The 23,318-nt window shown below is 40.6% G+C and overlaps 1 protein-coding gene across 1 annotated transcript; it reads left to right on the top strand.

Moving 5' to 3' along the window:
• The first annotated feature begins 1,815 nt into the window (after positions 1-1,815).
• On the top strand, positions 1,816-20,003 carry lyn (LYN proto-oncogene, Src family tyrosine kinase). The gene is made up of 13 exons (XM_061839753.1): positions 1,816-1,949; positions 4,777-4,850; positions 4,917-4,959; positions 6,421-6,526; positions 6,633-6,731; positions 11,664-11,767; positions 11,921-12,070; positions 12,534-12,686; positions 14,159-14,341; positions 15,818-15,894; positions 16,120-16,273; positions 16,548-16,679; positions 17,082-20,003. The coding sequence occupies exons 2-13, from the start codon at positions 4,779-4,781 to the stop codon at positions 17,282-17,284; spliced, it is 1,476 nt and encodes a 491-aa protein (XP_061695737.1). The 5' UTR covers positions 1,816-1,949; positions 4,777-4,778; the 3' UTR covers positions 17,285-20,003.
• Positions 20,004-23,318: the final 3,315 nt, after the last annotated feature.

Genomic DNA, 23,318 nt, shown 5'->3' with positions numbered 1-23,318 from the left:
CGGAGGTCGGTACACACGGGATGACGATCAGGGATACGGAAGTACTCGAACGGGGCATGAAGCTCAACGATCTGGCGCGGGCCAGTCGTCATCGGGGTCATATAAATGCACAGGATAATCAGCCCTACATGAGGCGCAGGTGTGCGCCTCCCAATCAGCGCAACCGCGCGGGCACCCGCACAGTCCGGGCTGGAACGGCAGGATCATGACAATCACAAAGTAAATCTGTCACATTCAATATCTAAGATTAATATAATAACTCTCAAACATTTTCCCCCTGGACTGCATAATACTGTGAATGGTTTCTAATATTTTCTTTTACAAAAAGTGTAAATTTATTCATCTTCTTTTACTGACAGTCCCTTTTATGGCCTTCTTTACTCAAATAAGTTAATAAAAAGAGGTAAATGTGATTAATTGTCATGAATTAATTTTAAATTTTATTTGTGTTTTTTCTCATTTTATCGCCTGTTCATGAGATACTATATATTATAAAGTTAATATCAGTCATTCCAAACCTTTTTAAGATGAAAATAAACTAAAACACACATGAAAAACAGTGAAATAGTATCCCCCTGCCTAGCCGCAATTTGTTGCCCACAAATTTACCCATTTTTATTTGCTGATTTAGTTTTTACCTATCAGTTATTTGTTTTCAAAAATCTCGCCTATCTGCTGTTTGTTCTCATTCTGAATACACCCTACAATCTCACAAGATGGCGCCAGATCCCTGTTTAAATGAAGAGAAGTGCCTAGTCCATCTTTGTGCCAAAGAACTATGTTGAAGTAAGGGAAGATTTTTCATAAATAAGAAGTAGGACTTTGGCATATTTAGCCAACTACCAGTATATGCAAATTATGCGAGTGTATATATGTATATATATATATATGAGATGACACGCTGTGGCGACCCCTAACGGGACAAGCCGAAAGGAAAAGAAGAAGACAGCTGGGATAGGCTCCAGCACTCCCCGCGACCCTTGTTAGGATAAGCGGCGAAGAAAATGGATGGATCGATATATATACTGGGCGGCCTCACAGTTCCGAGGTCCCGAGTTCAATCCCGTGTGGAGTTTGCATGTTCTCCCCGTGCCTGCGTGGGTATCCTCCGGGTACTCCGGTTTCTTCCCACATCCTAAAAGTATGCAACATTAATTGGACACTCTAAATTGCCCCTAGGTGTGATTGTGAGTGCGGCTGTTTGTCTCCATGTGCCCTGCGATTGGCAGGCAAAAAGTTGAGGATGTACCCCGCCTCCTGCCCACTGACACCTAGGATAGGCTCCAGCACTCCCCACAACACTCGAGAGGATAAGCGGCAAAACAAAATGGATGGATGGATGGATATATATATATATATATATATATATATAATGGTGCCTATCAAAGGCACAATTTTTGACGCATGTATGGATAGGTTTCTGATTACGTCACCACAGTCCCAGGATTCCCTTTTTCTACGACATCATAACTCTTAGACCAATCAGATTAATCATTAACGATAGAAAAAAACTTCACGCTTCCTCTATCACCTATGTTCTCTGACCTGTATGACACACAAGATGGCAGCCTTTGGAAGGGATGATGGGCAATTAGAAACCTTTAAATTCCATACATTTACAAAGCATTCTTAATGTTGGGGCCAGAAGATGTATAGTAAGCTTCTAAAAAAAACATCTGTACTCTGTATCCGTGCATGTATATCTATATGTGTGTGTTGATGATTATGCAAATAATGATTGGACAATTGTAGCAGGAAGTTTCAATGAGGAAGAAAAAAAACCAACGAGTTTTTGTGAAGTTCCTCATTCTGGGGGCGGATCTGGCTGCCGAGAACAACACCAGCAGTTTAGTGAGTGAGCAGGCCAGCCAGGTGGAAAAGCTCACAGCGAATTTGAGGACCAAGGCACATGCTCACAGTGGATTAACGGTTTGCTCACACCTCAAGAGGTAAGAACAATATGGATGACCCGTGAGGAAAAACAACCCAGCGTGTAGTCATTGGGTGCTATCATGTGTGACTTATTAGGGGGCAAGTATTGTAAGCATTGTAAGGATGTTATCTCTGTCCTATTTTGGAGGGCTACTTTTCAATTAAATTCACCTTTGTCCCTAAAAGATTTTTTTTCCTATGAGATATGTTCTTTAGATGAAGCTTGTTCTATAAATGAAACTAGTAATAATATTTAAGTTCCAGACTCTTCCTGTTTCCTTTCATTTTCAATATGGGCTTTGACATGATCCATTATTAAAGGAGGAAGGTTTTTTGTTGTTGCTCATTGTCTTGTGTGTCGTGTGCATGTGCACAGCCTCTTTATCTGTTTAGATCCTAGGTTTCCGGCTGTTTGCTGACTGTCAAGTTAAAAATACAACCTGAGGCAGTGACCCAACAAAGCACAACACAACCCATTATTGGGCTGTGGAGTGCCTTGTTTCACCCTTTTTATGTATACTTTCTTCCTCAGTAGATCAAATGACTACTTTGTAGTCAGTAGTTAACCTGTGATATTTTATCTGAAATGTTTAGCAGAGAAACAACAACTTTGATAAACCAAAGAAATGGTACACTAAATTGGTCACTTTATGTGTTTTTCTTCAAAATGTCCCAAAAACAGAAATGTAGCGCACTCACTTTAATTTACAAACATTACTAGAAGATATACAGTACAGTATAAACATTATCCTAGCTTGATAGCAGTTGGAACAATGCAGAATTGCTTGGAATTGTTTTTCCATGTCATGTCACAGGATTAAAGTTCCTTGTGAGGTGACATTCGTGTAGCATAAACATTTATGTCCTAAAGCCATATGAAAAAAAATATTTACAACCTCAGTAAAAGCAGAGCACCATTTACATGGGAACGAATCACCCACACAAGCCACACCTAAAATATCGCAACGTTTACTCAAAACCTTGTACTTGAGTAAATCTCCTACAACAGCCTCTGAGTTCGGTGTAGGTTGTATTTATTGATGTCTGTCACTGCAATACTGTCAAGGAAATCAACCATCAATGTTGTGTATCACTGGAATGACCTACAACACTAAAACATTACAGGGGCCAGGATTTGGACAATGACAGAGTGTGCACGCTGTTGCATCAATGTACTACTATGATGAATTTGAGGGGGGGGGGGGACAAATGTGATTGGCATGCCAAATATTTGCTTTAAAATTTTTACAAAAACATGGCATTCACAACACAATACACTCTTATTCCTTAACATTGAGGCTAAGTTTGCGTCTTCAGATGCATTTAAAGAGCAGATGTAAACCACATTCATGAGGATAACCAGGACGAGCACCAGGGAACAAGGAAATCTGTTTGTATAAATCTTTTATAAAAATAAAAAACCATAAAAAAAATTATTGTGACATATTGTCTAGTCAAAAATTATATTTTGGAGTCATACCACATCACCAATGACAAAGCTCGTTTCTACAGTGCATGCGTCTAGCTCATTTTAGTGCACTGTGACAACTGTATGATGCAAACCTTTCCTAGAGCTTGTTTTCTCTCTCTGCATTCCGTCCCAGGTTTTAAATGCTTTTTATTTTCCCCCAAGTAATGGTAAACTGGGGGGCCTGTCATGACTCGTGGGCGGGTGGTAGAGGGGGCACTTAATGTTTCTTCCACCCCCAGCCCCCAGTTTCTAATTGTCATGGCTATAACCCGCCACAGCTTTTACAATTTTCAGTGCTCACATCCACCCCCCCACCTCGGAGAAACTTTCAAGCGGTGGGTTGCAGAAAAAGTTCTTCTCCAAAAACGGAATGCACTGGAAAAAAAGTTTGAAAACCACTCTGCTAAACAAAGCATGACTTTTTGGTTTTTTTGCTAGCTTCCTCCAAGTTATTGGTCCCATCATGTTATTTTTCTTCCACAAAGACTTCCAGTTTCATCACTTCAAATCATTTTGCTTCGAACTCCATTCTGACCCATATTTTCCATGATAGAAAATATCAGTGCTACAGGTTCCAATTACTCATAGACTAGTTAATTTCATAAGCCATTGGCGGATAAGGGATAATTACAAAATCTCTACAATTCAAGGAATCCATCTTTATTTATCCTAAAGCTAAGGTAAGTAAGTTATTAATCAGTTATTAAACCAAGCAATTCCTTTTAATTTTACTCCTTCTTTTTAAATCTTCATCCTCTCTGCATTTTGGACAATGGTGTTTGAGCTTTCTTGGAGATTTCCCTTTTCATTCCTAGAATTAGTTAGCACTAGTGCAAAAAGCATCGTCGATTAAGGTAGGTCAACACAGTCAACACAAACTGAAATTTTGAAGAATATTTTCCTAAACGGGGACTTCAAAGAGGGCCAGCCACCACCATATATATATATATATATATATATATATATATATATATATATATATATATATATATATATATATTCACTGTATATATATATTTTTTTCTTTCTCCCCCAATCTTACCAAAAATTAAAGTTTGGCATCTGAGGTGAAATGGACAGGTTTTTCACACATAGTTCATATTGTGTATAAGCGGAAGATACATCCACAGTCTGTGGTAGACTAAAGTACAAATACATAGAGAGAAATTTGAGGCAAACACATTTTTTGCCATATTCACCTTTCTTTAAAAAATAAAGTTACTCTGTTGAAGAAAATAAATTGTATTACATTGAAAATCGAGCTTGTGAGCTCAGACAGGGACTTTTTCTTTTCTTTTTGTAATTGTTTTTGTCATAAAAAAAAAACATGGTAACAATCTGGTCAACCTTTCTTTTTTCACTTCTCCATTTAGACATGGGCTGTATCAAGTCCACACTGAACACCAGGCTGCGTGAGAACACCGAGGACAAGATCAGTCAGCAGACAGTATGTCCTGAATTTAATATGAGTTGAGGAAGACAGACAATTGAACATGTCTGTCTGCTGTTTCAGAATCACGTCATGTTGCCTGGCCAGGTATTTCAAAGGATGGAGGGTATGTCATGTTTTGTTTTTTTATCCTTATCTGTGTGAATTTTTTTTATTTTTTTATTTTTGGGGAAAATATTGGTTAAAACATATTCCAATAGTAAATATGGCTGACCCATTTTTTTGGGTTGTTTTTCTGCCATGTGCACTTACAGTAACTGCTGTTTTTATTATTATTATTTGTTACAGAAGATTAAAAAGAATTATTGTAAAAAAAAACTGTGTCCTAACTTTCATAGTACATGATGAGGCAGAGAAACGAGCAATCATTTCCACTGACATTAACATCTATGGACAATTCAGTCTTCAAATAACATATCATGATGTTATTGGAATTGAGAGAGAAATCCGATTAATTGAATAAAAACAACACAAGCACAGGGAGAACATGAAAAGGACCTAACAGAAAGCGGCGAGCGGGATTCGAACCCATTTACCTTTAACTGTACGGCAGATCTGCGACGCACGTCTCACTGTTCCATCCCAGCTACCGGAACATTCGGATGAGATAGATTAGATATTTTCACTCATCTCTCCTTGAGCAATCACCTTACAATTGTGGAGGGGGTTGTGTATCTCAATGATCCCTAGAGCTATGTTGTCTAAGGCTTCACACCCCTGGCAGGTTCACCCATCCCAAACAAGTCTGAGGTGAGGGACCAGACAGAGCATGGCTCCAAAAACCCTAATGACGAATTAAACAAATGGATATACGTTCCCCTTCCCTGGATGCAGGTCACCGGAGGCACCCCTCTGGAGCTAGGCCCAGAGGAGCTGCTTGAAGACGAGCTCTTGGTGGCCAGGGCTCCAACCATGGAGCCTGGTTCAGAACAGCCTGAAAAGATGAAGTGCGAACTCCTTACCATGAGCTCACCACTTGTTGGAGGGATGATATGGGTCGGACGTAATCTGAACTGAGGGGTGGCCGAAGGAGGAGGCCTTAGTGATCAGATCTCTAGGTATAGAAACTGGCCCTAAGGACGTGGAATGTGACCTCCCTGAACATGCCCATGTCCCACAGAACAAAATCCTGGATAAAGGCGATCGAAATGAGTTTCCTCCACAGGGTGTCTGGGCTCTCTGTTAGAGATAGGGTGAGAAGCTTTGTCATCCATGAGGGGCTCAGAGTCGAGCCACTTCTCCTCCACATTGACCACATCCAGATAAGGGGGCTCAGGTATCTTTTTAGGATGCCTCCTGGAAGTCTCCCTGGTGAGGTGTTCCAGGCATGTTTCACAAGGAGGAGTCCCAGGGTATGTTAGAGAGAATATGTCTCTCGGCTGGCCTAGTAAAGCCTCGGGATCCCTTTGGAAGAGCTGGAGGAGATGGCTGGAGAGAGGGAAGTTTGTCCTTCCCTGCTAAAGTTTATGTGCCCACAAGCTGACCTTGAATAAGACAATGGATAGTGGATGTTTTCACTCAGTTAGGACAAATTGTAAAAATTAACTAACACTGTATCTTTCTTCAGACCAGCACAAGGTTGGCAAGGTTGTGGTTGGCCTTTACTCATATGAAGCTGTACATCCTGACGACCTTGGTTTCACAAAAGGAGAAAAGATGACAATTCTTGAGGAGTAAGTGTCTGAACTAGAAGCACAGGAAAAAAATTCCAATATTTAGCATATGATTATGACTCATTGATGAAAATATACAACAAATGTGCTTTAACACTCTTTACAGGCATGGTGAGTGGTGGAAAGCCAAATCGCTGAGATCTGACAAACAGGGTTTCATCCCATCCAATTATGTTGCCCAAGCAGACAGCATGGAAACAGAGCAGTGAGTCTGTCTGTATATACTGTATACTGTACATAAGTGGAGTTTTTGCTTCCATTACAACAACTTAACAGTAGCCATACATGTGAGAAGAATTTCTACAAGTCTGTAAGAAGATCCTTTGTGAGGCTCAATACCAGTCCCTTTTCACACATTTTTATAAGGAATGAGCGGTTTTCAAAGTTAATTCCACCAATCAAAAAACTAACTAGTTTGGTTGATAAATTGCAATTTTGAACTAAGCTCACCATTCCAAAAATTAATTAGTACCAGCATACTGCAATTTTGGGTTTGTTTTTCTCATTGTCACCACCTATTCAATTTACATTCATAGCCAGCTGCAGTTTTCACCCTACAAAACATGAGGAAAAATTAGTTGCTTGAGATGTCTTTTTTAAAATGAGGACTTAAAAGCAAAAAATAAATTTTTGTCCTTGATGTGCAAACAAAAAACACTGTATGACAGGAACGGCAATGAAAGGACATCGATAACTACATTCCTTGCATCTCTGGCTGACTAAAATATTTATTGTATGTTTTCTTATACTGCAAAATGAAACAGTCCATAGCACGATTGTACAGTTTTAACAAAAGAATTCTGATACAAATAATTTCCCTTATAATCCATTTTTATAATTTGAACGGTTTGACAAAAGATCCACCAAAAAAACACATTCACTTCCATTTAAAAAGTGTCCCTTTCTGCACCTCTCGTTCTCACACCGCTCTGACATGACTGCCATAAATGGTGGCTGTGGCCACACTCAATCATTTGCCAAATACAGCCCTCATCTGCCGACATGTGAAGGCTCCTTTGTCCTGTGTTCAGACGGGTGTGGAAGTCCCTAACTAAATCTGGCACTCTTGAATAAATATGAACTTTTGTTCGAAAACCTTTATTTGACGCCAGAATGAAGATGTTCCTAATTATTCTAATCAGGAAGACATGATGTAAATTCAGTTAATGTTCCCACATAATATGAACTACTTCATGAACTTTCATTCATCAAACTCAGGGATGATAACCTAACAGTTTTGATTGACATTCACATACAGTATATTTACAATATGTTTCTATTTTGTAGTGGTACAAAACAATACTGCATCATAATGAGAGCTCTGGGTTATGATTAGAGTTTGGTTAGTTATCTCAATAGGTCATATGGTGAGATTTCCAAAATATTGGGAATTCATGGACAATGTTAATGGATGTTGAAGAAACATTGAACGTGAGTAACTTCATAACTTATAGGAAATTTAACATGGTCTTGCCTTAGGACATATTAGTACCCAAATTGGTGGCGTATCGTTCATGTTAAAGCTGTGCGCCCCAAGTTAGCTTTGCGCGCTAACAACATTACTTATGTAGGGTATACAACGAGGTCCAAACGTCAATCATAGATTCAACCTTCAACTACTAGAGCGAGGACCATTATGGTTTGAATTCCTTTCATCCACATATCCTTTAAATCGCCATATCTGTTATATTTTTAACACAGGTAGTATGTCATTTGTATACATTATGTGCTGACTGTTTATTGTGATAATTTTCATTTGACCTTAATTTTAACATAGATTAGGTAGTATGTGAATTTTGTATCTCATGTGCTGACTTTGTTTATTTGATTGCTTCTTCTTTTTGATTATCTGAAGCCCATGGGGAAGCATACTATTGTGCTACCTGTTGGCCAGTCCCAAGCCGAGATAAATGTAGAGGGTTGCGTCAGGAAGGGCATCCGGTGTAGAACTGTGCCAAGCAAATATGAGCGTTCGTCATACGAATTCCTTAACAGTTAGCTTGTGGCCCGGGCTTCCTACACCCACACCTGGAAATGTTAATCTGCAAGGCATAGGTAGAAATTCCGATAATGTAGGTCAAAGACAAGGGTTAGGGGAGGAAAGAGGAGGAAAGCGGCTTGGGGTTATGGTTAGAAAAAGCGAAAGGCACAGAACATACAACTGAGTGTAGGGACCTTGTATGTTGGGACCATGATAGGAGAAGCTCAGGAGTTGGTTGACAGGATGATTATGAGAAAGGTTGATGTATTGTGCATCCAAGAGAGCAAGTGGAAAGGGAATAAGGCAACAAGTTTAGGTGCAGGGTTAAAATTATTTTATCATGGAGCAGAGGGGAAGAGAAATGGAGCAGGGGTTATTTTAAAGGAAAAGCTGGAGGCTACAAATGTCCTGGAGGTGAAAAGAGTATCAGATCGAGTGATGATGATGAAACTTGAAATTGAGGGTGTTATGTATAATGTGGTTAGAGGCTATGACCCACAGGTAGGATGTGACCGCGAGGTGAAAGAGAAATTCTGGAAGAAACTAGACGAAGTAGTCCTGAGCATCCCAGACAGAGAAAGAGTTGTGATTGGTGCATATTGCAATGGACACGTTTGTGAAGGAAACAGGGGTGATGAAGAAGTGACGGGTAAGTACGCCATTCAGCAAAGGAACTTTGAGGGGCAGATAGTGGTGGACCTTGCAAAAAGGATGGAATTGGTTGTCGTGAACACTTATTTCCAGAAGAGACAGGAATATAGAGTGACCTACAAGAACGGAGGTAGAGGCACGCAGGTGGATTATATTTTGTCCAGATGATGTAATCTGAAGGAGGTTACCGACTGTAAGGTGGTGGTGGGGGAGAGTGTGGCTCGGTAGCATAGGGTGGTGGTGTGTAGGATGACTCTGGTAGCAGGTAGGAAGTTTAAGAAGACAAAGGTAGAGGAGACAATCAGGTGGTGGAAGAATGTTGTGTGGCCTTTTGAAAAGAGGTGAGACGGGCTCTGTATGGTCAGGAAGATGTCCCAGAAGAGTGGAATACTACTGCCAAGTTATTCAGAGAGGCAGGCAAGAGAGTACTTGGGGTGTCTTCTGGTAGGAAAGGGGAGAAGGAGACTTGGTGGTGGAACCCCAAAATTCAGGAAGTCCTCCAAGGAAAGAGATGAGCGAAGAAGAAGTCGGACACGGAGAGGACTGAGGAGAGGTATAAGGAATTCATTGAGCACCTTGTAGGGAAAAGGTAGAGGTGGCAAAGGCTAAACAAGAGGCATATGATGACATGTACTCCAGGTTGGATATGAAAGAAGCAGAAAAGGAGCTCAACAGGTTGGCCAGACAGAGGGATAGAGATGGGAAGGATGTGCAGCAAGTAAAGGTGATTAAGGATAGCGATGGAAATATGTTGACTGGTGCCAATAGTGTGCTAAGTAGATGGAAAGTGTACTTTGACAAGTTAATGAATGGAGAAAATGGGAGTGAACGTAGAAGAGGCAAGCGTGAATGACTGGGAAGTGGCTATGATTAGTAAGGGGAAAGTTAAAAAGGCACTGAACAGAATGAAAACTAGAAAGACAGTTGGTCCCGATGACATACCAGTGGAGGTATGGAAGCAATTTGGTGAGGTCGCCGTGGAGTTTTTGATCAACTTATTCAATAGAATACTAGCGGGAGAGACGATGCCAGAAGAATGGAGGAAAAGTGTGATCGTCCCCATTTTTAAGAACAAAGGCAATGTTCAGACCTGTGGAAACTACAGAACAATAACGATGATGAGCCACACAATGAAGTTATGGGAAAGAGTAGTGGAGGCTAGACTCAGGACGGAAGTAAGTATCTGCAAGCAACAGTATGGTTTCATGCCTAGAAAGAGTACCACAGATGCATTATTTGCCTTGAGGATGCTTGTGGAAAAGTACAAAGAAGGTCAGAACGAGCTACGTTGTGCCTTTGTAGACCTAGAGAAAGCCTATGACAGAGTACCAAGAGAGAAACTGTGGTACTGCATGCGCAAGTCTGGTGGAGAAATATGTTAGAATAGTTCAGGACATGGATGAGGGCAGCAAAACAGCGGTGAGGTGTGTCAGAAGAATTTAAGGTGGCGGTGGGACTGCATCAGGGTTCCACGCTGAGCCCCTTCCTGTTTACGGTAGTAATAGATAGGCTGACGAATGAAGTTAGACTGGAATCCCCTTGGACCATGATGTTCGCAGATAATATTGTGATCTGCAGTGAAGGCAAGGAACAGGTGGAGGAACAACTACAAAGATGGAGGTATGCACTGGAAAGGAGAGGAATGAAGATTAGCCAAAGTAAAACAGAATATATGTGCATGAATGAGAAGGGTGGAGGAGCAAGAGTAAGCTCCAGGGAGAAGAGATAGCGAGGGTGGATGACTTCAAATACTTGGGGTCAACAATACAGAGCAATGGTGAGTGTGGTAAGGAAGTGAAGAAACGGGTCCAAGCGGGTTGGAACAGTTGGCGGAACGTGTCTGGTGTTCTATGTGACAGAAGAGTATCCGCTAGGATGAAAGGTTAAATTTATAAAACAGTGTTGAGGCCAGCCACGATGTACGTATTAGAGACAGTGGCTCTGAAGAAACAACAGGAAGCAGAACTGGAGGTAGCAGAAATGAAAATGCTGAGGTTCTCACTTGGAGTGAACAAGTTGGATAGGGTTAGAAATGAGTTAATTAGAGGGACAGCCAAAATTAGATGTTTTGGAGACAAGGTTAGAGAGACCAAACTTTGATGGTTTGGACATGTTCAGAGGCGAGATAGTAAGTATATTGGTAGAAGGGTGCTGAGGATGGAGCTGCCAGGCAAAAGAGCGACAGGAAGACCAAAGAAAAGGCGGATGGATGTTGTTAGGGATGACATGAGGACAGTGTGTGTTAGAGAGGAGGATGCATGAGATAGGCTTGGATGGAAAAAGATGACACGCTGTGGCGACCCCTAACAGGACAAGCCAAAGGAAAAAGAAGAAGAATAGATAATGTGATAAATCAATTAACATTTTCTAAATATTCTGGAATTGCCAGAATACCCATTAGAGAACTTGACACAAGAGGACCTGAGCTGAGATTCCTATTAATTAAATTCTTTAGCACGAAAAACTCCATACCCCAACAATAGAGTTAATGATCATCTTTTTTAGGTGGTTTTTCATGGACATTACCAGAAAAGATGCAGAGAGGCAGCTACTTGCGCCTGCAAACAGACCTGGGGCTTTCCTTATCAGGGAAAGTGAAACTTCAAAAGGTCAGAAAATCACAATGGGACTGAAGGCCACCTCCATAATTATTGGCAATTTCACACTGTGTCTTGCCAGCATTCCTCCTTCACTGAGACCATTTGCCGTTTCTGACTTTTCACTCCCATCTGAAAACCTCTATTCATTTTTTCTGTCCCAAGGTAGCTTTTCATTGTCAATACGAGATGTTGACAACCAGGCAACAGAATCAGTCAAACACTATAAGATCAGAATGTTGGATAATGGTGGTTTCTACATCTCACCGAAGATCTCCTTCCCTGACATCAGCTCCATGATCAAACACTACCACAGTGAGTAAGACTTTGAAAAAAGGAGAATCTCACTTTCCTGTTATTAGTTATCTTACCACATGCATAAATGTCTGATTTGTATTGCTGATGAAAATTGCATTTCACATGAAGAAGAATGAACTCGAGAAAGCTATTGATTTTGAATGACAGTACTGAAGTATACAATGATGAGCCAGCCGTCTTCTCAAAATCCTTTTGGAAGTATCTTTTCATTACATCACCGAACAAAAGCAATGACTGTGAGGTACAAATACTTCACACCTTATTTCCAGTGCTCTCATAGTTTAAACCATAAGTGCTTTCCCTTGCTGTTTTCCACTGATTTTTGTTTTGTTTTCTTTTATTGTGAAATTTTTGGGGGGTGTGATGCTCCCACCTAAAATCAGTTTTATAGTTTGTCATGAATATGAGTTTAAAAATACCTGTAAATGCATTTCTGTTTAAATGTCTGTGTACTTTTCAGACAAAGCAGATGGTCTCTGTCGTAAACTGGACCGTCCATGTGTAAAGCCTAAAGCTCAGAAGCCGTGGGATAAAGATGCTTGGGAAATTTCCAAGGAGTCCATTACGATGGTGAAGAAACTCGGAGCGGGACAGTTTGGAGAAGTCTGGATGGGTGTGTATGAGGAGAGGAACTACCAAAGATATGACAATAATGGCGAATTGGACTGCAAATACCACAGAAGGAGATCTATTGCCTTTGAGAGATACTGTACTTTTCTGGGGCCTTGAAAAAAGCAAAAAGTTTCACTTCTGCTATTTTGGATTTGGAAGAAAAACAAAAGCACGTCATAGAACTTAAATCATAAAGATTATTTATTTTCAGGAAAAAAGACTTGCATCCAAAGGGCAAAAAGGTTGCTCGTATAACAATTTTATGCTAAAGATATTTTGCACTTTTCATTATAGCATGTTTCATATCCGAATATAGGAAACCTGTTCATAAACTTAAAATATCAGATTAATCATTTGCAAAACAGAAGTCTAAGCCTTACAAAGTGACGTAAGTGCCATTGAAGGAAACTGTCCTATTTAAACGTCCTTCAATTAGTAATTAGCATAAGTAACGTTTGAGGAGGGATTCATTATGGTAGAGTACATACAAATAGACAGGTGAACCCATGTGCAGGAAAGAAGGAAAGGGAGAAGTACAAAATCACCCCCCAAAAAATTCAAAAAATCTGTAACAAACATACAGTGACAGGAGGGGGTAAAAAAATAATAAATCAAGTCCAAGAAGCAAGATGTAAGACATTCAAGAGCCTCACCACCTCAGAGGACAGGACAGCATGACACAGGAAAGGACTATGAACTGAGAATGAAAGAAAACTAAACTAAATAAAAAGTGGCTGGCGAGAGAATGACCAACACTAGACATGACACACGAGGCTAGATGGAGCTGATTGGTAGACACAAAGAGCAGGGCTGATGAAAAGAGGTGGGGACAGATACAGCTGCAAGCAGATGGGGAAGACAAGAAAAGGGGACACAGGAAAACACGACAACATGAAATAAAACAATACCAAAATCAACAAAAACAAAATTATGAAATAATGGCCGCTGTTGTTTTCTCATCTAGGATTTACTGTAGAACAAATCTAAACACTGATAACATACTTGTCATATTTGAGCACCAATTAGGATAGCAAGTAGTTGTACGACATAGCGCAATGCTACAAAAAAATCTGTACATTTCTGTAGACTTTATTGCCAGATCTTCATCCTGGTCTCTCTTGCAAAAAAGGTGCAGATTGGGTCCTATTGTGTTGTTGCCTTCTTACGGTCTCCCCCTCTTTCTTTGTTCTAGTCCCTTTGAGACTGGTAGGTTCTCACCTTCTTAGCTCTATGCTGATATATATATAGCAAACGATCAGGCCGTGAGTCTTTCACTGTCTTTGAGGCGTTGCAATACCTACTGTAAGCAAATTCTGTGGGTTGTAGATCCTGCCTCATGCCACGACTTGAAAAAAATCAAAAATAGCAAGGAACTCTGAATTTGTGGGGTTTTGCTCATTGCATCTCTTCACACAACATTTTGAACATTTCATTTTTCATAACCTCCTCATTTTTGGCTGCCTTTTTCATTAGCATACTACAACAACACAACCAAAGTAGCAGTGAAGACTCTGAAGCCAGGCACCATGACTGTGGAAGCCTTCCTGGAAGAAGCAAACATCATGAAAACGCTACAGCATGAAAGACTTGTACGTCTCTATGCCGTTGTGACAAAGACGCAGCCGATATACATCATCACGGAATTCATGGCAAATGGTAAAATACATTGCAAATGAAAGTCAACATTATTTATTTATCAATATTTATGTTGCTTGGATGGCAGCATAAAGGATGTTAGTGTTTGTTTATGTACCTTTCAGCATTAATACTGCCTTCACAGATGTGTAAGTTACCCATGCCTTGAGCTTAGACCTTTATACCCTCATAAATGCTGTCTTTTTAAACTTTTCGCTCATAACAATCCGGATGATCATTTTCTTCAACTCATCATACCATAGTACACTTTCCCATTTTGGCTCAGTCTGGCAAAGTAGAGCTCAGGCTCAGAGAAACTGGCGGCATTTGTGAGCGTTGTTGATATATGGCTTCTGCTTTCCATGGTAGGGTTCAAGGTTGCATTTGTAAATGTGGCAACGAACTGCATTGAACTAACAGTGATTTTCTAGTGTTCCTAACTATATCCTGAGGCGCAAAAGGACATTCAATGTTGGTTTTTGGCCTTGTCACTTGTGTGTCGACATTTTTCCAGATTCTCAGAAGTTTTTGATGGTATTATGGTCTGTAAATGATGAGATCCTTAAATTCCTTGCAGTTGCATGGTGAGAAAAGTTCTTAAACTGTTGGACTATTTCCTCATGTATGGTGAACCACACCCATATTTGCTATTGAACAGCTCAGCCTTTCTGGGATGCTCCTTTTACCCAATCATGACGCTTGTTTCCAGTTAACCGGTTCACCTGTTTTAAGTTCCAAATGGGTGTTTTATTTTAGTATTCCTCAACATCCCCAGTCTTTTTTTTTTAGCCTCTGTCCCGTCTTTTACCGAATGTGTTGGAGCTATCAAATTTAAAATGAAAAAACATTTGCACACACAAAAAAACGAGAACTTTTATCAGTTTGAACATTAGATAACTTGTCTCTGTAGTCTAGTCAATTGAGTACAATTGACTTGCAATCTATTGAGGATAAGAAGATCAGAATATCCATGGATGTATGTATTTTTTTGTTGTTATATTTTACACTATGTTCCAACTTCAATTAATTAAATTTTATCTCTCTTAGTAACCTGTCTGGAAACCCTCAAATTTAAATTGGGAGTATTTCATAATATACAATTTGGGCAGCGCATTGGATGAGGCATTAGCAATGCCATCGTACAGTTTAAATTTCAACCATGGTTTTGCTGTGTTTGCTTGTTCTCCTCGTTCTCCCCTTGCAAGGGTTCCTACATTCTCAAATCATTCTTGTTAAGTTAATTGATGACTAAACTGTCCATAGATCTGAATATGAGTAAGAATGATTGTTTCTCTACACCATATGTGCCCTGTGATGGACTTGTGACCAGTTGGTCAGCAAAGATCGTCTTCATCTCACCCAGGATCCTAAAGAGGATAAAGCAAATAGAAAATTGATAGATCGATATTTAATTTGACTCATCATTTTCAGTATTGTCACACATTTATCCCTGAATGTGAAATTCCAAATGTTTTTTTCCTCTTCTCTGGACATTAGGGAGCCTACTTGACTTCCTCAAGAGTGATGCAGGCTGTAAACTGCAATTGCCCAAACTCACGGATTTTGCAGCACAGGTAATCCTCACATAAATCTGAGTACCTCATCATTTGCTCTATTCTCTCATTTGCTGTATTTCCATTTAGTTCCACCTGAATTATGGATTATGTACAGTGTGTTGATTTCACTTCTGGGTTTCTGAATAACATTTCTTTCCTCATATATGTTAAAATTATGCATTTCCTGTATGCAGACAGTACATAAGCCTGTAAAACTTGTTTTTTCTCCTCAATCCATTGCAGATTGCGGAAGGCATGGCATACATAGAGAGGAAGAAATACATCCACAGAGACCTGAGAGCAGCAAATGTTCTTGTGTCTGAGAGCCTGCTCTGTAAAATTGCCGATTTTGGACTGGCAAGAGTCATAAGTGATGATGAGTACACTGCCAAAGAGGGTGTGTGTTGACGCGCGCACGCGTGCGTATGACTTTAGTATTGTTTCACCTTTGCTTGGTTTTTACACACACTTTTCATAGTAAGACAGATGTACTGATGCTCTTTGATTGTGCCTAGTATAGTCCTAAATGGTGTGTTTGCTGTATAGCATTTAACAGTAGAAAGACAACAGATATTACTGCCACATGAAATCCTGATAATAATTCCGTTACGACAAAAAATTATTTTCATCTTGCCTACAAGAATGTATTGTGTTGTGTTTGTCTTCCCCAGGAACTAAGTTTCCTATCAAGTGGACTGCACCTGAGGCCATAAACTACAGCTCTTTCACTATCAAGTCGGACATGTGGTCCTTTGGAGTTCTGCTGTATGAGCTTATTACACTTGGGAAAATGCCTTATCCAGGTGAACATTAAGTAATGTATATTAGACCAGGAAACCTGATCATTCAACTCCTGTGACAACATCAGACAGAATAATTTGCCCTTTTCAATATGCAAGCACTATACGGTCAAGTGTACTTTGTACTTTACTACCACTGGCATTCTCAAACAAAATGTAGTGTCTAACCTCAAATGCAAGAGTCACTTATGGTGTAGTGGTACACACACCTGCCTTTGGTCCAGCGAGCGTGGGATCGATTCCCGCTCAGTGATGGTGTCAATATCTGCCCTGTGACTGACTGGTGAACAATTTAGGATGTAGTCCGCCTTTAGCAATGTTTATTTATATAGTAAACCCATGTCGCTTGAAACGAAGTTACACTTTACCTCGACCAACACCCCATCTCTTGTGTATGTTGTTAAGGTATGACAAAAGCTGAAGTGATGTCTTCGGTGCAACGTGGCTACCGGATGCCCTGCCCTGACAACTGTCCTGCTGAACTGTACACCATCATGATGTCCTGCTGGAATAGTGCGCCTGATGATAGGCCCACTTTTGAGTACATGCAGAGTGTCCTGGATGACTATTACACTTCCACCGAGGGACAGTATCAGCAACAACCATAGAGGCAGATTGTTGGAGAGGCTTTTTAGCACAGAAGTTGTTTTTGCTCTACATTGTGAATGGAGCTGCTCATGGTGATGTATTTATGAAAGTTACGCGTGAAAATGGCTTTTTGACACCATTGTACTGCTCCATTATTTAATTTTCTCTAGCTGTCAGGAGCAAATCTGACAGCTACAATCTGACTGCATCTCAACCTGCAAAAGTCATGACAATACAAATGCCAACATTTTCTTCAAAACAGATTTTCAGGTCAGTGACCATTCAAGTGTAGCACCTGCTTCATATTGAAGTACTTGAACTTCCTTTTTTTAAGCCGGTAAAATCTTGTTGCTCTAATATCACTCTCACCCAAGTGTAGATGCTTTAGCTTAAAAGTTAAATCTAAACTTCACCAAAAGAGGCACCAAAACTGTTGAAAAAAATATATATATGTATATAATTTCTTGTGTGGTTATTTATATCCTCTGCTATTATGTAATATGTACAGTGAAGAAAATGTGTATTTCACCACCCTGCTATACTGCAAGTTCTCCCACTTAGAAATCATGGAGGGGTCTGAAATTTTCATCGTAGGTGCATGTCCACTGTGAGAGAGATAATCTAAAAGAAAAAATGAAGATGTCACAATGGAGCATTTTTTTAACGATTTATTTGTATGATACAGGTGCAAATAAGTATTTGAACACTGTCTATCAGATAGAATTCTGACCCTCAAAGACATGTTAGTCCACCTTTAAAAGTCCAGCTCCACTCCACGTATTATCCTGAATCAGATGCAACTGTGGGAGGTCGTTAGCTGGATAAAGACACCTGTCCACACAATCAGTTCGTCTCAAACTTGTAACATGGCCAAGACCAAAGAGCTGTCCAAAGACACCAGAGAAAAAACTGTACAGCTACACACGGCTGGAAAGGGCTACGGAGAAATTGCCAAGCAACTTGGTGAAAAAGGTTCCCTGTTAAAGCAATCATTAGAAAATGGAAGAAGCTCAATATGACGGTCAATCTCAATCGGATTGGAGCCCCATGGAAGATATCACCTCGTGGGGTCTCAATGATTCTTAGAAAGGTCAGGAATCAGCCAAGGACTACACGACAGGACTTGGTCAATGACCTGCAAAGAGCTGAGGTCACCGTTTCCGAGGTGACTGTTGGTAATGCACAAAGACGTCATGCTTTGAAATTATGCATGGCACGGAAGATTCCCCTGCTTAAACCAGCACATGTCAAGGCCCGTCTTAAGTTTGCCAATGACAATTTGGATGATACAGAGGAGTCATAGGAGAAAGTTTTGTTGTCAGATGAGACCAAAATGGAACTTTTTGCTCATAATTCCACTAACCGTGTTTGGAGGAAGACAAATGATGAGTTCCATCCCAAGAACACCATCCCTACTGTGAAGCATGGGGGTGGTAGCATCATGCTTTGAGGGTGTTTTTCTGCACATGGGACAGGATGACTGGACTGCATTAAGGATAGGATGATCGCGGCCATGTATTGTGAGATTTTGGGGAACAACATCTTTCCCTCAGTCAGAGAATTGAAGATGGGTCATGGCTGGGTCTTTCAACATGACAATGGCCCGAAGCTCACCAGCCAGGAAAACCAAGGAGAGGCTCCGTAAGAAGCATATCAAGGTTCTCGTGTGGCCTACCCAGTCTCCAGACCTAAACCCAATAGAAAATATTTGGAGGGAGCTGAAAGTCTGTGTTTCTCAGTGACAGCCCAGAAACCAGTCAGATCTAGAGAAGATCTGTGTGGAGGAATGGGCCAAAATCCCTCCTGCAGTCCGAGCAAACCTGGTGAACAACTACAGGAAACGTTTGACCTCTGTAATTGCAAACAAAGGCTACTGTACCAAATATTAACATTGGTTTTCTCAGGTGTTCAAATACTTATTTGCAGCTGTATCACACAAATAAATCATTTAAAAATCATACATTGTGATTTCTGGATTTTTCTATTTAGATTATCTCTCACAGTGGACACGGACCTATGATGAAAATTTCAGACCCCTCCATGATTTCTAAGTGGGAGAACTTGCAATATAGCAGGGTGTTCAAATACGTATTTTCTTTACTGTATATATCATGGTGATATTTTCTGTATTTCATAAATATGATTTAGATAATCAATCTGTGCACTTTCAATCAGCGCTTATCCCCTGATCTAAATTCCCCACCTGGGCAAGGAAAATCTCAAAACTCCATTTGTGGGTGGATTATACCATTAAAAATGATTAAAATGCAAAATGACATAAGTATGAATAATTGTCCAGTTGTCCATTCCTGTTTTTAATTCCTCACAAAGACTTGTTAATTTGCATTTTTGTGCCTGACCAGTATCTCTGATTAAGCTCGTTAATTTTTTTGAGGTACTGTGCTGTAATAAATTATAAATGTATGGTGTGTCCAAGGTGTGTCACAGGCCAAGCAAGGGCAGTGGTTGACCTGAGTGGAGGCAAAGATCACCTGGAAAGAATTGTGGGAGATTGAGGCATTCAGGGCAAGCTTTACCATCGGAGCTGTATATGATATCTTACCTTCTCCAATAAACTTAAACCAGTGGTGTGCTGAAGACCCCTAGTGTCTGTAATACCCAAGTCCCTCAACACTGAAGCACATCCTCGTTGGATGCAAGACCAGCCTTACTGAAGGCCGTTACACCTGGCGGCACATCCAAGTGCTGAAGTGTCTTGGTGCTGTTCTGGAGAACCAGCAGATGAGGGTGAATGCCCTTCCACTCTTGTCAGCCAACTGTCAAACAAGGCTGTTTGTTCGGGAGGGGGAGAGTCAAACTAGCCACATCAACAAGCCACCAGACACCGTATAGCTGGGCATTGCACAAGAATAGAAACTGCTGGCAGAGCTGGACAAGAAGCTCTACTTTCCAGCTGTGATTGAAGCTACCACCCTATGACCAGATGTGCTTTGGTCTGCCTCTCTGAAGCTTGTCTACATCATCAGAATCAGCTTTATTGGACATGTGTGTAAAAACACACAAGGAATTTTTCTCCGACAGTCGGACATTAAAAACAAAGGACAAAAAACAACAAAGCAACAAGAACAAAGAACAAGACATTTCTGTTTATAGGAATTATTCCTTATAGGAGTCGCGTAAGATACAAAATCTTCTTCATTTAGAATAGATAAGAGATAAGTGTGTTAACATCCCACATTGTGTTAAGCTTTTACAGAGTGCCTTTACCCATTTGCAGGTCCCGTTATAGACCAATGTAATGTAATTGTGCAAAGGGGGCAGTTTAAAGTGACGAATAGTGCGGTCTACAAAATGTAAAATAATAAATATATATATATATATATATATATATATATATATATATATATATATATATATATATCTGAGGTCCCTGGTTCAATCCGGAACCTGCCTGTGTGGAGTTTGCATGTCCTTCCCGTGCCTGCGTGGGTTTTCTCTGGCCACTCCGGTTTCCTCTCACATCCCAGAACATGCAACACTAATTGGACACTCTAAATTGCCGATAGATGTGATTGTGAGTGCAGCTGTTTGTCTCGATGTGCCCACTGATTGGCTGGCACCAGTTCAAGGTGTACCCTGCCTCCTACCTGTAGACAGCTGGGATAGGCTCCAGCACTCCCCGGGACCCTCGTGAGGATAAACGGCAAAGAAGATGGATGGATGGATGGATGGATGGATGGATACATATATGTATATTACTAAGGGCGGCACGCTGGAGCAACTGGGAAGTGTTGGCCTCACAGTTCTGAGGTCCTAGGTTCAATCCTAGACCCGCCAATGTGGAGTTTGAATGTTCTCCCCGTGCCTGCGTGGGTTTCCTCCCACATTCCATAAACATGTAGCATTAATTGGACACTCTAAATTGCCTCTAGGTGAGATTGTGAGTGCGACTGTTGTCCAGCTCCATGCGATTGGCTGGCAACCAGTTCAGGGTTTACTCTGCCTCCTGCCCAATAAGAGCTACGATAGGGTCCAGTACTCCCGCGACCATTGTGAGGATAAGCAGCTCAGAAAATGGATGGATGGATGAATCACTCAAATCGGTTCCTTAAAAAGATTTATAGAATCATTCACTACTTTTCATAAAATAATTTAAGTGCTTCCTTATTCTGTTGATGATGCCACCCTGCGGTTCACATTCACTCGATTGGAGGATATTAGAAAAGAATAAACACACTTTTATGCTTTTCTACTTCCGACTCACTGTTTCAATCATCTGATTAGTGGCACATGTCTTTGATGGTGACTGTGGCTATTTGTCTCAATGTGCCCTGCGATTGGTTGGCAACCAATTCAGGGTGTATCCTGCCTCCTGCCCATTGACAGCTGGGATCGGCTCCATCACTCCCGCGACCCTCGTGAGGATAACCGGCTAAGAAAAGGGATTGATGGATGGATATATTACTAATACTAATACTGCTTGGACCACCAGGATGTGAGTGAGTTTCCTAACATGGAACAAGGCAGAAAAAGAGTAGGTTTGCTGATCAAGAATTTAATGACTTAATTGCCAGAGGGAAAAATAATCAATTATCATCAAGCTCACAGTGTCCTGAGAATGGGAAGTCGAGGAGCAGTACAAGCGGAAAAGGCTGAGATATGCAGGACTTGTGATCCCAGTCCAACAGCAAGGCTGGAGACCAGAGGAACACGTGGTGTAAGTAGGCTGCCAAGGTTTTATAGCTTTCTCAACATCCAGGCTACTCAGAGAGAAATGAGCTCGAGGGGAGGTCCACTCTCCAAGGTGATGGAAAAGGCCAACCAGTGGCTGTGGATAAAGAGAAAGGACCTCACTTGGTCTTTCAAGAGAACTGGTGGCACCTCAGGGGTGAACCTGGGATGCTGGGATTCACTGCTTAACCCTCTCAAGAGTAGTGTGTGCCTATCAGCGAAACACTTGATGATGAAAGGAAGTCGACTTGATACCCCGTAGTGTGCCATCACTTAATTGAATTTTCCAAAGCACCTCATCAGAGCCTTAAGTATGCATGAATAAAGAAATATTAAAGGGTATGGAAGGTCCTCAATGCACCTTTTTGCCAATGTTATACAGTTTTTTTAATGCAGGATTCGAATCTGAAATCCGTTATTTTTCGATTATCGGGAAAAAATGATCTCACATAGCAGGATTTGCTGGAAAAGATGCGGAAAGACTAAATATACGGCGTTTGCGTGATTTTAAAACAGGACCAAAAACTTCGTATTTACACACAGGATATCGAAGCCTTTACAATTTCTCAGTTCATGACAAATTAAACCAAACAAGAACTTCACAAATGCTTACCAGTCTTTGTTTCTAACACGAGGCATATCTTGCTCCCTGCATGCTGGCCACCTTCTTCATGGCCAGCTATTTCGTCTGCATTCAAACGTGTGTGTATGCTGTCTAACTGCCTCAAATTGATAACCTTTAACGCCTTTATAAAGCTCATAATCTTCACTGTGTTCATTGGACCCTTCAAAATAGTGTTCATTGCTCGAAATTTCGGAAAATTTATGGTCTTACAATGTATTCCAATGGCCGCCATGATGTCACCAGTCTGACGTCACGTTCCGACTAGGTATACAACCACCCGTCCATTCATTGTACAGCGAGATGGATCTGCCTGTGTTTGTATGTATATGCAGTACGATGTGCGTCACTAGTTTGCGTATACAAGGCTCATTTATTATTGCACCAAAACACAAAATAGATGATAACGTAGTCCACAGTCTAAGTTGGTATATTTTTACAAATAAGGATTTTATTGAACAAAATCTGTTTAAAATTTTGCCACGTTAATTTGAGAGCAATAGCTGGTGATATCTTGCTTAAATAAAAAATAAATATAATTTTACATGATAAAAAGATGCCATAACCAGTCAGTACCCATACCCTTCCAAACCCCATTTAAGTAACAATTTTCCCAAGATGTCACGAGCAAAACCACAAAACTTTATACTGAAAGCTGCAAACCGGTAACTTTTGGTTTTGTTTGGGCACTAAATGCTTAAAATACAAATGTAAATGGGGTGGATGGTTCTGTTTACTGG

Source organism: Syngnathoides biaculeatus, chromosome 13, assembly GCF_019802595.1.
Source record: "Syngnathoides biaculeatus isolate LvHL_M chromosome 13, ASM1980259v1, whole genome shotgun sequence".
Lineage (NCBI taxonomy): Eukaryota > Metazoa > Chordata > Actinopteri > Syngnathiformes > Syngnathidae > Syngnathoides > Syngnathoides biaculeatus.
Note: the sequence above shows the minus strand (reverse complement) of the source record. Positions and strands in the feature narration are given on the sequence as shown.